This window comes from Phalacrocorax carbo, chromosome 1 (genome assembly GCF_963921805.1).
Source record: "Phalacrocorax carbo chromosome 1, bPhaCar2.1, whole genome shotgun sequence".
In the NCBI taxonomy this organism is placed as follows: Eukaryota; Metazoa; Chordata; class Aves; order Suliformes; family Phalacrocoracidae; genus Phalacrocorax; species Phalacrocorax carbo.
In genome coordinates, this window is record NC_087513.1 from 135,861,666 (window position 1) to 135,876,225 (window position 14,560).

The window sequence follows — 14,560 nt, forward strand, 5'->3', positions numbered from 1 at the left end:
GTCATATCAAAGAGCCAATATTTTCCTCAAAAGTTTTGCTAATTTATGTGGAAACTCAGCATTTCTGTTTTAACCTGCAGAGTGCCAACATACTTCCAGAAAAGAAGCTGAGATATTGCAGTCTTTCTTATGGCTGGATCAAGTTTATCATCATCATTGCAGAAATTCTTCATTTAGAAAACCATCCCTTTTGGTTGTTGTTGTTTCACAGAACATCACCACCATTTGGCCTGTGTAAGATACACTGAAGCTATACGCAACATCTAACAGTTCCCTAGATCTCTGCAATTCAGATGCATAGAGCTTCCACAAGAGCTGGCTATCATTAGTGCTTCAGCATGGATGATTTTCCGGTTACTGAGGACTATTTTGGACTGTTTGAGGACTATTTATAAAGCTCCTCATTTAAGTTCAGTTCTGTAAGGTCCAAGTCAGCCAAAGCTTTCCAGATATTTCCATTTTTAGTAGTAAACTTCTGGTTCATGCCATTCAAATTCCTGATCGCTTCAAGCCTATCTTTGCAGTACAAACTGACATTTTTAAGCTGGGCTTCAAAGTATTCTCAAATCTCTGGAAACATCTAATAATGTAAAGATTTAGTTTCTACTCTTTGACTCTATCACAACGTTCTCTTATCAGCTCTTTGCGAAGATCTGCTTGTCTCATTCCTTCTTCCCAGGCTTATATGCTTCCACCACTTCCCTTGTGCTGCACACTGGGACTTGTCTGAACCCACAGCAGCCAGATGAGGCAGCTCAAATGGAAGTGAAGGGAAAAGATGGCAAACCAGGACCACTCCCTCTGGTAGAAAGAAGTAACTAGTTCAGGCTAGCTGCTAAAGGCAAATTACATTCTTCCCAGAATGTGGTTTGCCGTTTCTACTCCATCCAGCACACTGAATTTTGCTTTTATTTTCTTTCATTTCTGTTCAATGTGAATACCCCTTAGCTTGTCTCATGTATCAATATCATGAGTATCACAAAACAACACCAAAATACTTTCCTGCATCAAATACTAATGTATACGTTACCAGTTGGTACTTCTTTCAGCTGCTGGCCTTGCAGGCTGCCTTACCAGAAGGAAGAACTTGAAGGTTTTACCACTAGGTAACTTGTTTTAGCAGACATGCACACATCACAGATTACCTACGTGTTGGTGGACAGAGGGTCTTGGAAGGAAAGATAGCCAGACACCAATACCTGTTTCTCAAGAATGGGCTAATAGATTAAGACAAATGAAGTTTGCAGCTATCTGACAGTTTCCTTTACACAAAATTGTGCATTAAAAGAAGACACACATGACATGTTCAAAAGGATTTAAGATTTGATTGCTTGCAGAGAAAATAAGTTTTGTGCTACAATATGATCTAAATAGAAGATTATTTTAAAATCAAAGGCAGTATATTCGTGGGAACCTTAGATAACCTGGCCTCATTATTCAGAAACTTGGATGACAAAGGTAGATGAGAACTCAAGATTTATTTTATCTTGGCGTTTGTAAGGTTTGCTTCTGATCAGAGAAGCAAGAACACAAAGAGATTCAGAGTATTCATTGTTCCATTCTTTGACAAAATTTGAGATTAGTTTCAGAATTATTAGTGTGAAACACAACATTACATTATGTACAGAAACTACACTGTAAAAAACCACCACTGAGTTTTTAGTTCCTAAGCAAATTCCATGCTTACATATAATAAGTTATATAAATTATTTCTTTCTTTGTGATGCATTAAATATTTCCAGTTTCCAGGGGCAGGGGGGAATCCACAAAGCTAATATAAACAACCTCACAGGAGTTACTATGCAAAGGACATATAGCTGAAAATAAAGTTGTTCATCAGGATTAAAGCTCTGTTGCCTTTAAGCATGTCATTACATTGTCTTGCTCAAAATGCATCACATGCATACTGAACAAAAAAAAACTTAAATAAAAAAATCTGAGAAATGCCAAAGATTTTCAACTGGAACTTTCACTTCCAAGAAAGCCAGTTGTGAAGTATATGGATACTGAATGTTCACTAATGTATAACCTAAATTTTATAATTTCAAAAGTGACATATGTTTTGAAGCTTTAGAAGTTGACAGCCATTATCTTGAATGGCCACATAAATTTTTAACTAGAAGCTAGGCATTTTCTAGGAGCAAATTATTCCACAGGATTACTGTCATGGCCTAGGTGAAACATAACTGAAATCAAGAAGTGAAACTGAAAATGTTCCCAGTTATACATAATGTAACCCAGTAAGTTTCACCCTTTAAGGCCATATTAATAGAAATGCATAGTGTTAGATTTAAAAAAAAAAAAAAAAAAAAAGAGGATACCTACCCAACGCTCCACGGACCCCTTCTACAAATCAAAAAAACAAAGTTACATGAGCTGTAGAACACCAAACTCACCTGTCACTCTACTTCTAGCTTATCTCAAAGGCATCTCTGCGGCATCCTACATAAGTGTATCCTGCCCACGGCTTGGAAGGTTAGCATAATTAGAGGATGCATAAATGCAACTAAGGCCAAAGCACAGATGCACCTGAGCTAGTTTTAAATTAGCTATCTTGTGTATCAGAAAATACCTTTCTAGTTTATGGCAGTGCTTGACTGAATCTAAATTAATTTAGCAACTTTTCCACAATTCCCAGCAAGCCTTTTTTTTTTTTTTAACCTCTGTTTCTCATTTAAAGCTAGGCCAGGTTTAATGCTAAAATTTTCAAAGGAGATTACACAGGCCTTGTACAGAATATGATTTTTTTTACTGCAAATCCTTTCCCTTAAATAAATAAATCAAGAGCACTTTCATTGTTCTCAGTGATGATAGCTACAGAGGCATGAAGAACACAGGGTTATTTCAAGTAGCAAGGACTCAGTCTATTTAATTCTTTATGGATTAAAGTCAAGAACTTAAATTCAAACCGGAAAACAGTATCTGGCTAGTGAAGATTATACTGCTTCAGTTCAAAGTCAAGCAAACTACAGCAATATCTTACACCAGAGAGAAAAAAATCTGTGTATAGGAAGAAAATGGCTGGCACTTTACTGACACTTCAAGCAGCATACAAAGCTTGTGCACTCAACATGGGTCAAAGACCAAGTGATGTGATGCAATCCAACAGCAGGAGGAAAGATCTCCCTGTCAGTAAACTGTCCAGTGTTGACAGCTATATTATAGCTTATTTTGCAACATGGAGGTCAACTAACAAGGTTAATTTCTAAAGATGGCAAACATTTTCTCAATTGCAAAACAGAGGTAAACGAAAAAAAAAAAAGAAATGGCTTGCCTAGAATTGCAGGAGAACTCAGTGACACCCAGAGAACAGTCTGGAACAACCCTCAAAAACTCTGTTAATCAAAATCGCTTTCCTCAGCTATCCATCTTCAGACGGCATTTCCAAAACACAAAATGCACCTGGGTGGCATGCTGGGCCACCACACTGCGGGTTTTAAGTGTCTCTTGGAAGTCTGCCACATGGATTTTGTGTACCCTTGACAAGGCATAACCTAGATGCATGGAAAACTTAGGACACACTCATCCTTTTCCCACACCAAGAACTTACAGGATGGTCCAGCATTACCTTCCAATATGAATTTAGAAATCAACACATAGTGAGATACTCTCCTTCCCTTTAAACAAAACGTTTATCACTTCCCTTTCAAGCTCTTTTGATAAAAAAAGTATTTCAGCTGTCCTGATTGAGAGAGAGCATTATTCAATACAAAACACAGCAAAAAATGAAGTTCCAAAGATGTAAGCAAAGAATAGGGAGCTACTATCTAACACCTGTATTATGTTTTTGGAAGTATAACAAATGGATCTTGGTAATATTAGGATGGTGTTAGAGAGCCTGCACTTAAAGAATGAGCATATGAGAAAATATCTTATCTGTATTTAGTTTTGTTCTCAGATGTCACAGGCTGAGCATTACATATTTTGTAATATCTGCTATTATTTTTAGCTTCTGTGTAACTTCTCAGCCCTGTTATGTTTTATATAAAAGAATGTAAAGAACAACAGAAGGCTTTCAGGATGGTTTGCTTGATGCCTAAAGTGAAAGGGAGGGGCAGCCCATTTATGGGAAATATCTGAGAGGGGCAATTTTCCAAAAAGACAACCATTGAAATCCAATCTTAAAAGCCAAATTCACTATTCTTGTTAGTTTTTTTTCAAGTGAGTTTAGGCAAAAGTAATGTTCACATAACATATTAGAGGTTTTTTTAATATATAGTAGAGATAGGAAAGTTTAGTTCTGTATTTTTTTAAAATCAAACTCACTTGCCACAAAGAGTTTGTTTGTTTGTTATCAATTTGGCTGAACTGGTATATACATCAGTGACGGCAGACCAAATTCAGGAAAAGGGCACTAAGATCAAAAGAGTATTTATGGGGCTTCCATAGAACTTTTGTTCTGCATCACTAAAAATAATTATTACTGATATAAAAACTTTTTTTTAAATCTGCCTTGCAGCATAAAATAATGTTTTTATTAATTACTATTATGGATTGCAGATTTAATGAGTTCTTTCCATTTGGCTCTCTGTTAAACCATTTAGGGTAAACCCCACCTACATAATGGTTACAGCACTTCAAATTTTAAACATTAAAATGTTTAAAAGGGTGTGCCTTCTTCATATATAGAGGTAAGAAAAAAAAAAAGTCTAGAAAAAGCCATCCCATAAGGTGAGGTCTGCTAGCAGAGCACACTGCAATATACCACACCCAAGGATGTACCTACTTTTTCAAACTGAAGGCATGCCAATTATCAAAACACAAGCAAAAAATAATTTGTCTTACTTCATTCACCTATAGATGATATAATTCAACATTTTACAAAAAAAGGATGAAAAATGCAAATGTTTCAAATCACTTAAATATTTATGAAAGTTATGTTTCTTCTCAAAAAAATTTCAAGTGAACAAGCTGAAAAAAGCCTTCCAAAATGACACAGTTCTTACCTACCTTGTCCTTCTTATCTTGCCTGGCATATGGAAAACATGGAATTACGGCAGTCACTCTGGAGGATGATGCAATCTTGCAAGCATTGATCATGATGAGCAGTTCCATTAAGTTGTCATTTATTTCTCCACAGCCACTCTGGATGATATATACATCTTCTCCTCTCACACTTTCACCAATCTCTACACTGAAAGAGCAGGAGATGACTGTTTAAACACTTGAATTACTGGAAAAGCATTATTAAAGAACAGAAAAAACAGTTTTAACAAACTTTCATAGGTTTATCTCCATTTAGAGTAAGACTTTTTTTTACAGCAATTTGGATAACTGTCCCCTTGATACAAAGTCTATTTCAATATCAGCCAGTCTAAAATTTACTTCAGCCTAAATATGGTCTTTGGAAGGTCAGCACCAACCAACATGTAATTATGGATATAGCACTGATGCATCTCACAATGTTATTAAATTTGACACTGCTTTTTTTTTTTTAATATAGTCTGTATATTCTGCATCCTTGCCATCTCTCAAAGTGATTCTTGAAATGGCTATAACCTAGATGATATGTACAGAAGCAACAGAGTCAACTTTTGATGCAGGTAGTATTTAATGCTCAAAATACCTCCTTAAAAAGGGCAATTATTTTTATATGATAATTAAGATGTTACTAAATTCGAGAAACTACTGCATTTTAGAAGAGAGGAGTATCAAAACACACCCCAAAACCAGAAGTCTGGTTAAAATTTACACCATGATGTCCAAGTGAAGCATTTAATTAAAAAAAAAAAACAAAAAACAAAAAAACAAAGCAAAGAGAGAAAAGCTAAAAGGGCCACTCATCAACAGCTCACCATGACTCAACAACGCTCATGTTGTGTCAGTCGTTCTATTTGCTGTAAACTGTGCTTAAATACTTTGGTTCTTTATGATAGTATCTAAGAGTTGTTTTATTCTTCCACAGATTTCAAGGCAAATTCTGGCATTGATCACTGCTCATACCACAGAAGTCAAAAATTAAACAGAGCTTGTAAATAAACAGGAAAATTAAAACAAATCAGTTGAATGTTGATTCTTTTTCAGTTCTAGACCCAAGCAAGAGAAATGTACTGTTGAACCACACTAACTTTTCATACCTGTACCTCCAAAACTTACACATAAAACCAGCAGACTAACCTTCATTTTCCTCTGAATTCATGCACAACATACAAGAAACATACAAACTTCCTAAATAATGAGATCAGACCTTTCAAACTCATGCTCTACTAAGCTAGTCTTAATTATTATACTCTAAAATATCTTGGGCCCTTATTTAAAAGGTTGCATCTTCACCCAAGACTCAAGTGAACAAAAGCTTCTAGCTGGAAACTGTCTAAATGGCCCAGATGTGGGTAGAATAATTTCTCCAGTGGGTCCTTCTACGCTGAGGCTTGTTCTCGTCAAACACAGTCCAAACAGCTTCTGTTCATCAGCTTTCAGGGTACTGTGCAAGACTCATTAGCTTTCTGTAGCTACAAAACATAGAAAGGAATTTACTGCTTAAAAACATCTTCATGATATGCAAATATTTGATTTATTACCATGAAGATAGTTGAGTCCATGCTCACAGCTCCCTTATTTGACTCCTCTGCAGTCTCAAACAAGCCATAAAAAGATCCTGTCTTAATTTTTCTCCTTAATTGAATACATTTTTAGCCTAAGAATGCAGCTAGCAGGATTTCTTAAGGCCAAAAGAAAGCAAACCATCCAGCAAACACCAGGATCTCTGGAAGGACAGAGGTGGTCAGGGACAGTGTCATATGCTGATACGTCAGTGTTAATCCAGGAAACCTTTTGGAAGCTTTCATCATGGCACAAAGACACAAGTTTCTGGCCATAAAACCATTGCTTCTCTGTCCAAGTTTTTGACGGATGTAATAGGGCTGTTCAGAGAAAACTGTTTTGATCAAAATATTTTCTTCGCTGGTTTTTGTTTTTGAAACTGAAAAAGTCTTGTCAACATAACTTAAGTTCAGCAAGACACTAAGCATATTCCATTATTGGAAGAACTGGACAGGCTTAATTAGAAGCCCTATGAAAAACAAATCTAGTGTTGTAATATCAAAGTACTACTTCCCAGAGGAACAAAGAAAACCAAATAAATAAATAAATAAACACACAAATCCACCTCTGAATAAAGCACTTACCCACTAGCTTATGGACACAGCCTCAATCGTTACAGATTCATGGTTGCTCTTATGATAGCTCTGAAAAATGTTCATCACCATTTGACTTGGCACTTACACAGACCTGCTTAATAACAAGTGTTGTCACATACCACACAGCTGCATGTTTTAGCTTCATTGAGCCAGACAGTAAAAGATAACCACTCATTGTGTTGTAAGCACACCCTGAAGCATGTCCAGAGAAGGGCAAAGCTGGTGAAGGGTCTGGAGAGGAGGTCTTATGAGGACAGGTTGAGGGAACTGGGGTTGTTTAGCATGAAGAAGAGGAGGCTGAGGGGAGACCTTACTGCTCTCTACAACCACTTGAAAAGAGGTTATAGCAAGGTGGGTGTTGGTCTCTTCTCCCAAGTTACTAGTGATAGGACAAGAGGAAATGGATTCAAGCTGCATCAGGGGATATTGTTCCAATCGGACATCAGGAAAAATCTCTTAACTGAAGGAGTGGTCAGGCATTGGAACAGGCTGCCCAGAGAGGTAGTGGAGTCAGCATCCCTGGAGGAATTTAAAAGTCTTGTAGACGTGGCACCTGGGGACTTCAGGTCCATTGTCTTAACCACATCTATATTTATCTCAAACTATATTCCCTGTCCACAGAATGGCAGGGTTTGGAAGGGACCTCTGGAGATCACCTTGTCCAACCCCCCTGCTTGAGCAGGCACACCTAGGACAGGGGGCACAGGACTGCATCCAGGCAGGTTTTGAATGTCTCCAGGGAAGGAGACTCCACAACCTCCCTGGGCAGCCTGTGCCACTGCTCTGGCATCCTCACAGGAAACAGGTTTTCCCTTATACTGAAGTGGCACTTCCTGTGTTCAAACTTGCACCCATTGCCCCTTGTCCTGTCATCAGGCACCAATGAAAAAAGTCCAGCCCCATCCTCTTGACACTCATCCTTCAGATATTTTTAAGTATTGACAAGTATTTCCCCTCAGTAATCTCTTCTCCAGGCTGAACAAACCCGTCTCTCAGCCTTTCCTCACAAAAGAGGTGCTCCAGCCCCCAGATCATCTTTGTAGCTCTCTGCTGGAATTGCTCAAGCAATTCTCCTTCTAAATCCCTTTCCTTCTTAAACTGGAGGGCCCAAAACTGGACACAGTACTCCAAATGTGGCCTCATTAGGGCAGAGTAGAAGGGGAGGATAACCTCCCTTAAACTGCTCGCCACTGTCCTTTTGATGCACCCCAGGATGCCATTGGCCTTCTTGGCCTCAAGGGCACAGTGCTGGCTCAGAGTCAGCCAGCTGTCCACCAGCACTCCCAGGTCCTTCTCAGTGGAGCCGCTTTCCAGTAGTTCCGCCTCCAGCCTGTACTGGTGCATGGGGTTGTTCCTCCCCAGGGGCAGGATCTTGCACTTGCTCTTGTTGAATTTCATCAGGTTCCCCTCGGCCCAGCTCTCCAGCCTGTCCAGGTCTCACTGGATGGCAGCACAGCCTTCTGGTGTATCAGCCACTCCACCCAGCTTGGTATCATCAGCAAACTTGCTGAGGGTACACTCTATCCCTTTGTCCAGGTCATTGATTAATATGTTGAACAGGACTCAACCCAGCACAGACCCCTGGGGAACTTGACTAATGACAGGCCTCCAACCAGACTCTGCACTGTTGCACACAACCCTCTGAGCTCTGCCATTCAGCGAGTTCTCAGTCCACCTCCTTGTCCACTCATCTAACCCACACTTCCTTAGTTTGTCTGTGAGGATGTTACGGGAGACAGTGCCAAACACCTTGCTGAAGTCAAGGTTAACAACACCCACTGCTCTCCCTTCATCTACCTAGCCAGTCACACCATCATAGAAGGCTATCAGGTTGGTCAAGCATCACCTCCCCCTGGTGAATCCACATTGACTACTTCTGATAACCTTCTTTTCCACTACATGCCTGGAGATGACCTCCAGGACGGACTGTTCCATCACCTTTCCAGGGATGGAGGTGCGGCTGACTGGCCTATAGCTTCCCCAGTCTTCCTTCTTGCCCTTTTTGAAGACTGGAGTGACAGTGGCTACCCTCCAGTCCTCAGGAACCTCTCCTGTCCTCCATGACCTTTCAAAGATGGAGAGTGGCTTGACCACAGCATTCACCAGCTCCCTTAGCACTCGTGGGTGCATCCCATCGGGGCCCATGGATTTGTGAGAATCCAGTTTGCCTAGGTGATCCCTAACCCAATCCTCCTCAAGCAAAGGGAATTCTTCCTTTCTCCAGACTCTCTCTCTTACCTTTGGGGGCTGGGATGCCTGAGGGCCAGCTTTAGCAGTAAAGACTGAAGCAAAGGTGGCATTCAGTTACTCTGCCTTCTCTACATCCTGCATCACCAGGGCACTCCCTCGGTCAGCAGCAGGCCCACAGATTCCCCAGTCTTCCTTTTACTACCGATGTATTTGAAGAAGTCCCTCTCATTATCCTTGACATCCCTCGTCAGATGGAGTTCCAAGTGGGCCTTGGCCTTCCTCGTTGCATCTCTGCATGCCCTGACAATGTTCCTATATTCCTCCTAAGTGGCCAGTCCCTTTTCCACATACTGTAAACCTCCTTCTTCCACGTGAGTTTCTCCAGAAGCTTTTTGCTTATCCATGCAGGTCTCCTGGCTCCTTTGTTTGACTTGTTTCTCATAGGGATGCACTGATCTTGAGCCTGGAGGAAGTGGTACTTGAATATTGACCAGCTCTCTTGGACACCCCTACCTTCTAGAGCCCTAACCCATGGGATTCCTCCAAGCAGGTCTCTGAAGAGGCCCAAGTTAGCTCTCCTGAACTCCAGGGTTGTAATCCGACTTGTTAGCCTGCTTCTACCACACAGGATCCTGAACTCCACCATCTCATGGTCACTGCAGTCAAGGCTATGCCCAACCCTCACATCCTCAACCAGACCTTCTTTGCTAGTATAAGGTCCAGCAGCACATCTCGCCTTGTTGGCTCCTCCACCACCTGCATCAAAAAGTTATCCTCAGTGCTCTGCAGGAACCTCCTGGATCATGCGTGCCTCGCCATGTTGCTTTTTCAGCAAGTATCATGGTGGTTGAAGTCCCCATGAGAACCAGGGCCTGTGATTGTGAGGCTATTTCCAGCTGCCTGTAGAAGGCCTCGTCGACTTCCTCTTCCTGATCAGGTGGCCTGTAGTAAACGCCCACAACAGTGTCACCCATATTTGTCTGCCCCTTAATTTTCACCCATAAGCTCTCCAATCATTTTCCCTCCACCCCTAGGCAGACCTTGATGCATTCCAGTTGCTCCCTCACATAAAGAGCTACTCCCCCACCTCGCCTTGCTGGTCTGTCTTTCCTGAAAAGCCTGTAGCCATCCATGACCACATTCCACTCGGGAGCTATCCCACCATGTCTCTGTAATTGCAATGAGATCATGGCTCTGTGACAGCACACAAATGTCTAGTTTTTCCTGTTCATTCCCCATGCTGCATGCATTGGTGTACAGGCATTTCAGAAAGGTAGTTGAGCATGCAGATTTCCCGGGAAGGATGCATGAGGACCCACTATAGCGATGCACACTCTTGAGGTGGTTGGTCTTCTGAGTGTTATCTTGTGAGGCAGCTAAGGCATCTTTGTCACTGCTCTGGTTAGCCCAGCTTGTTCCCCCATTGGATGTGATGACACTAGCATTGCCACTTCGGCCCCCACCCACCAAGTCCTTCAGTTATCATGACCTATTTAACTGTTTAGGGGGTTATTTAAACAATTTCACATAGCGAGGACACAGAGTAAGGACACAAGAACAAGCTCTTGCCTCAAGATTACAAGCTCTGTTTGGTTTACGCAATTTAATCAAATTCAGCTATTTGGTAACACTCAGTTTATTTACACTTCTCATTCAAGAAGAGTCAACAGAACCTGTACATTACAAGCCCTGACACCACACAATTGTATTTTAAAGTAAAAATTATAGAAATTAATAGCCCACAAAAGTAATTCACTTTGAGCCAGTTGCTTGGAATCCACAAGCACAAGGCTCTATCTGGGGAAGATACATGTAAGACAGGACACGATGTAAACCAAGTTTGAGTGTTGGTATCTGCCTTCATCTTGCAAAGGCTGATTTAAGAGTTCAGTTTAATAACTAGAAATTTGGATAGATTAACTACCATGAATTAAGGATATGGCTCAAAACCCAATTAACGTTACAAACATGTTCCAATGGCTGAAGCATCCGTTAAACAAAATTAAAAATCAGGAGTAACAGCAGGCTGAGCTCCTTTTGAGCTAGATTTATAGTAGACTCCAACAAAACTTATAAAGACCGGAATTTTAAATTTGTACATCGTAACAAAAAAAAAAAAAGAGGAAAAAACCCAAAAAACTCCAAATAGTTGTGGGGAAGCAGGGGAATAAGTATGCAGAGCCAGACTAAAATGGTAACATAAATCTGTAACTAGGATCCTGTTCAAATAATGCACTTAAAAGGGTTCTATGTACCTTTTAAAATAACTACAACAGATTAAGTTTATAGCCATGCTTACAATAAGTAATATTTCTTGAGCAATTTAGGTAGCAATAAAGTAGATATGGACTTCAGGCACTTTTAATAACCAGAGAAGCAGCCAAAATTTAAGGTCTGGAGTCCTCATACAGAGTGCAAAAAGAATCAATATCTCAAAAGTGATCAAAGAAGGCCACATGCTGAATTTGCAATTCATTGAAACCCAGCCAGTGGAAAGCACTAAGCAGAGCAGTGTGTTTGACCACCTACCTTTGGGAACGCATATTGCAGAGTAAAGTCTTTCAACAGAAGACCTCTAACTTACTGGGGAAATATTGCAACTGCCATGATGTTGTTATATAACAAAGTGGGTACCAGCAAAGCCCAAAGCAACAAAGAAACAATAAAAATTGCAGAGGTGGTTTTAAGTCTATAGGCATCCCATGCCTCCTGCCACCCATGGTCTCCCCTCAACTCTAGGCTCTTCCACTTTGATTAACAACTCCAAGACCAACCCCCAATTAGATCTTCTTTGACAACTGCCCCGTCCTAAAGGCAGGCGCTGGCATGGTAAGAGCCACAAACAGGAAATACCTTCTTACCCTCCACTCTGACACACAGCTTGCCACCACAAGAAGAAAACACCTTCACTTGAGCAGCTCTAGGTTGAGCCACATGTAGTCCGAAAGGAACCCTCAGAAATTTGGAAACAAACGCCTAACAAGTCTGAGCACATGCAGAGTCTTCAAAGGCTGAGTACTGAACTCTGCAGCTAAGGGCATGTGGGATCATCAGCCCCTATTCACATCAGTCATTTTTCACTTTTAGAATGTCAAGCATTTAACATCTACTTAAAGATAAGAAATGCACAGTATACAGCAAGATCAATAAAGTGGAAGTCTCAAACCAAAAGTTTTGAAGCATTTTTGGGCCTCTTCTGATTCAGAGCAATGAACAATGTGATAAATGGCCATATGTACTGCATCTTCAATTCCCTGTATAAACAAAACATGCCCAACAGTCAATCCAGAAACAATATTTATCGTATTTAACCAAGCTGGTAAGATGATTGGTTTCTCCAGCCTCTCCTTGCTTATGACAGTGTAAGTGAGCCACAGGCAGACCACAACAACCCCAGTTGTGAATCACTCACTCAGCAGCTGGGCAGCATGAAGAGACACTTCACATCCCAGCATGAACCTAAGCTTGCTTAGTCCTGAGCTTGCTTAGTCCACTATTAGGGGTCTGCAAACACCATAACCATCTACTCCAGTGAGAGTGGTACAGCTCATGGCCCCCACAGCAGCTGAGTCCAAAGCAACCAGAGTACAGGAGACATAAGAGCTGGAGGAAGCAGAAGGGGAGATGGAGGGAAATGTTACATCCTGGTACTGAATTGTGCATCCCTGATATATAGCACTGACATCAACATTTCCAGGTTTGCTCCCGATTTTTTCAATTACTTCATAGAACAAACTGTTTTCATCACCCTGCTTTGCATGAAATAGAGACTCTCATCCATCCCTGTAAGATTTCCCCAAGGAAACATCAGCTATTTTTTCCTACCTTCCAAGATTAAATTTTAGACCAAGACCCCAGTTTTATTTATTTACTTACACACAAATGGCCCTCATATCATCAACATAGGGTTTCCCATACAGCAGACAATGTCCCTTTGTAGTCAACCCATGCTTTCCTCTGTAAAAGCTAATGGCAATTACAAGTCAATGTTTCTGAAACAACCCAGCTTCAGCAGCTAAATAAGACTGCAGGTAGGCAGCCTCCAAATTCCCATGTGCCAAGCAGGACTTCAATTCCCTTCCTCATGGACCTGTTGAGAAGATCTGCAAGGCGACTAAATTCAGCAGTGAATCTGAAAGGAAGAAGCAAGGAAGCTCACAGGAAGGAATGGGTGGGAGCACTAACTTCTTCCACTGGGAGAGATGTGTGAAAGAAGATGCCATCTATGACTCCAGTTTCTCCATTTTTGAGAATAACAAGTATTTCAAGGACAGTGTTAAAATAAACAGTCTTTAGAGAAGCAAACATATTTTCTTACAATATATGGTATGTTTATTTAAGTAATGTACAGTCAGTTTTGTTGGTGTTTTTTTTTAATCAGCTGACTCACTAAAAATACCTGCACTGGGTTTTAATTGTGTATCAGCTAGAATAAAATGCCATCTCAGTGTGTTTGAAGACACCTTTGAGAAAAACTTCAGAGCATTTAATATCTGTATGCTTCCGTTACAACTCAGTTTCACGATGTTGAGGCTACAACAGTGATGCCTGTTTAAGGACTTCCATTCCTTTCTTCTTCCCCCAGCCTGCCAAACTCTGCTGATGACAGTTGCTTGTAGGGTTTGAAGAATATAAACTGACTGAACCCCCACTGCAGCCCTAAGATTTTGCCAGATAAGTGAGAAAGTGGTGCCACCCAAGCTCCTACCATGACACTGTGGCTGGCAGTTAATTAACACGCAAGCTTTGAACACTAAACAGAGTTATCTTCCACAACCAGATATTACTGAGAAGCTCCCTTGCTGCTTCAGAGTTGCTTGACTTTGGCAGTCAACTGAAGGAAAGCATTTCCATAGAGTTTGAATGGAAGGAGGGGAAAAAAAAATATGGGGCGATACTCAAGTCTACCAGCATCTTCCCTCACTTCCTCTAGCACAGATATTGCATTTCTCAGTTACAGATCGCAAGAATACTGAATGCCTAAATCAGAAGAGAACTGGGATATTGCTAGATATGCTAGTCTCAGCATAAATTAAAAAGGGATGCCTTTCCCATTTTAAGTGCTCTGGATTTGGGAATATACCTGTGCATTTCTCCACAGGGCTCGTCAGTGGTGGTCGTATCCCTGGCTAACCTCAGGATCCAACTTCAGGTCCCCAAACCCACTCATATCTGCTAAGGATTAGGACTGAGACCTAAAGCCTGTTTGAGTTGAAATATAATGCAAATTA

The 14,560-nt window shown here is 40.8% G+C and overlaps 1 protein-coding gene across 4 annotated transcripts in view; it reads right to left on the minus strand.

The window, feature by feature from the left end:
• The window catches only part of PRPS2 (phosphoribosyl pyrophosphate synthetase 2), a 30,337-nt gene that overhangs the window by 13,014 nt on the left and 2,763 nt on the right, over window positions 1–14,560 (minus strand). For 3 of the 4 annotated variants that reach the window (XM_064475420.1, XM_064475430.1, XM_064475434.1), the window contains 2 exons: window positions 4,951–5,134; window positions 2,326–2,346 (listed from right to left, as the gene is read on the minus strand). In XM_064475420.1, the coding sequence (XP_064331490.1) occupies window positions 2,326–2,346; window positions 4,951–5,134 (205 nt within the window). The remainder of the gene's footprint in view (window positions 1–2,325; window positions 2,347–4,950; window positions 5,135–14,560) is intronic. The other variant, XM_064475428.1, reaches the window with a different exon arrangement.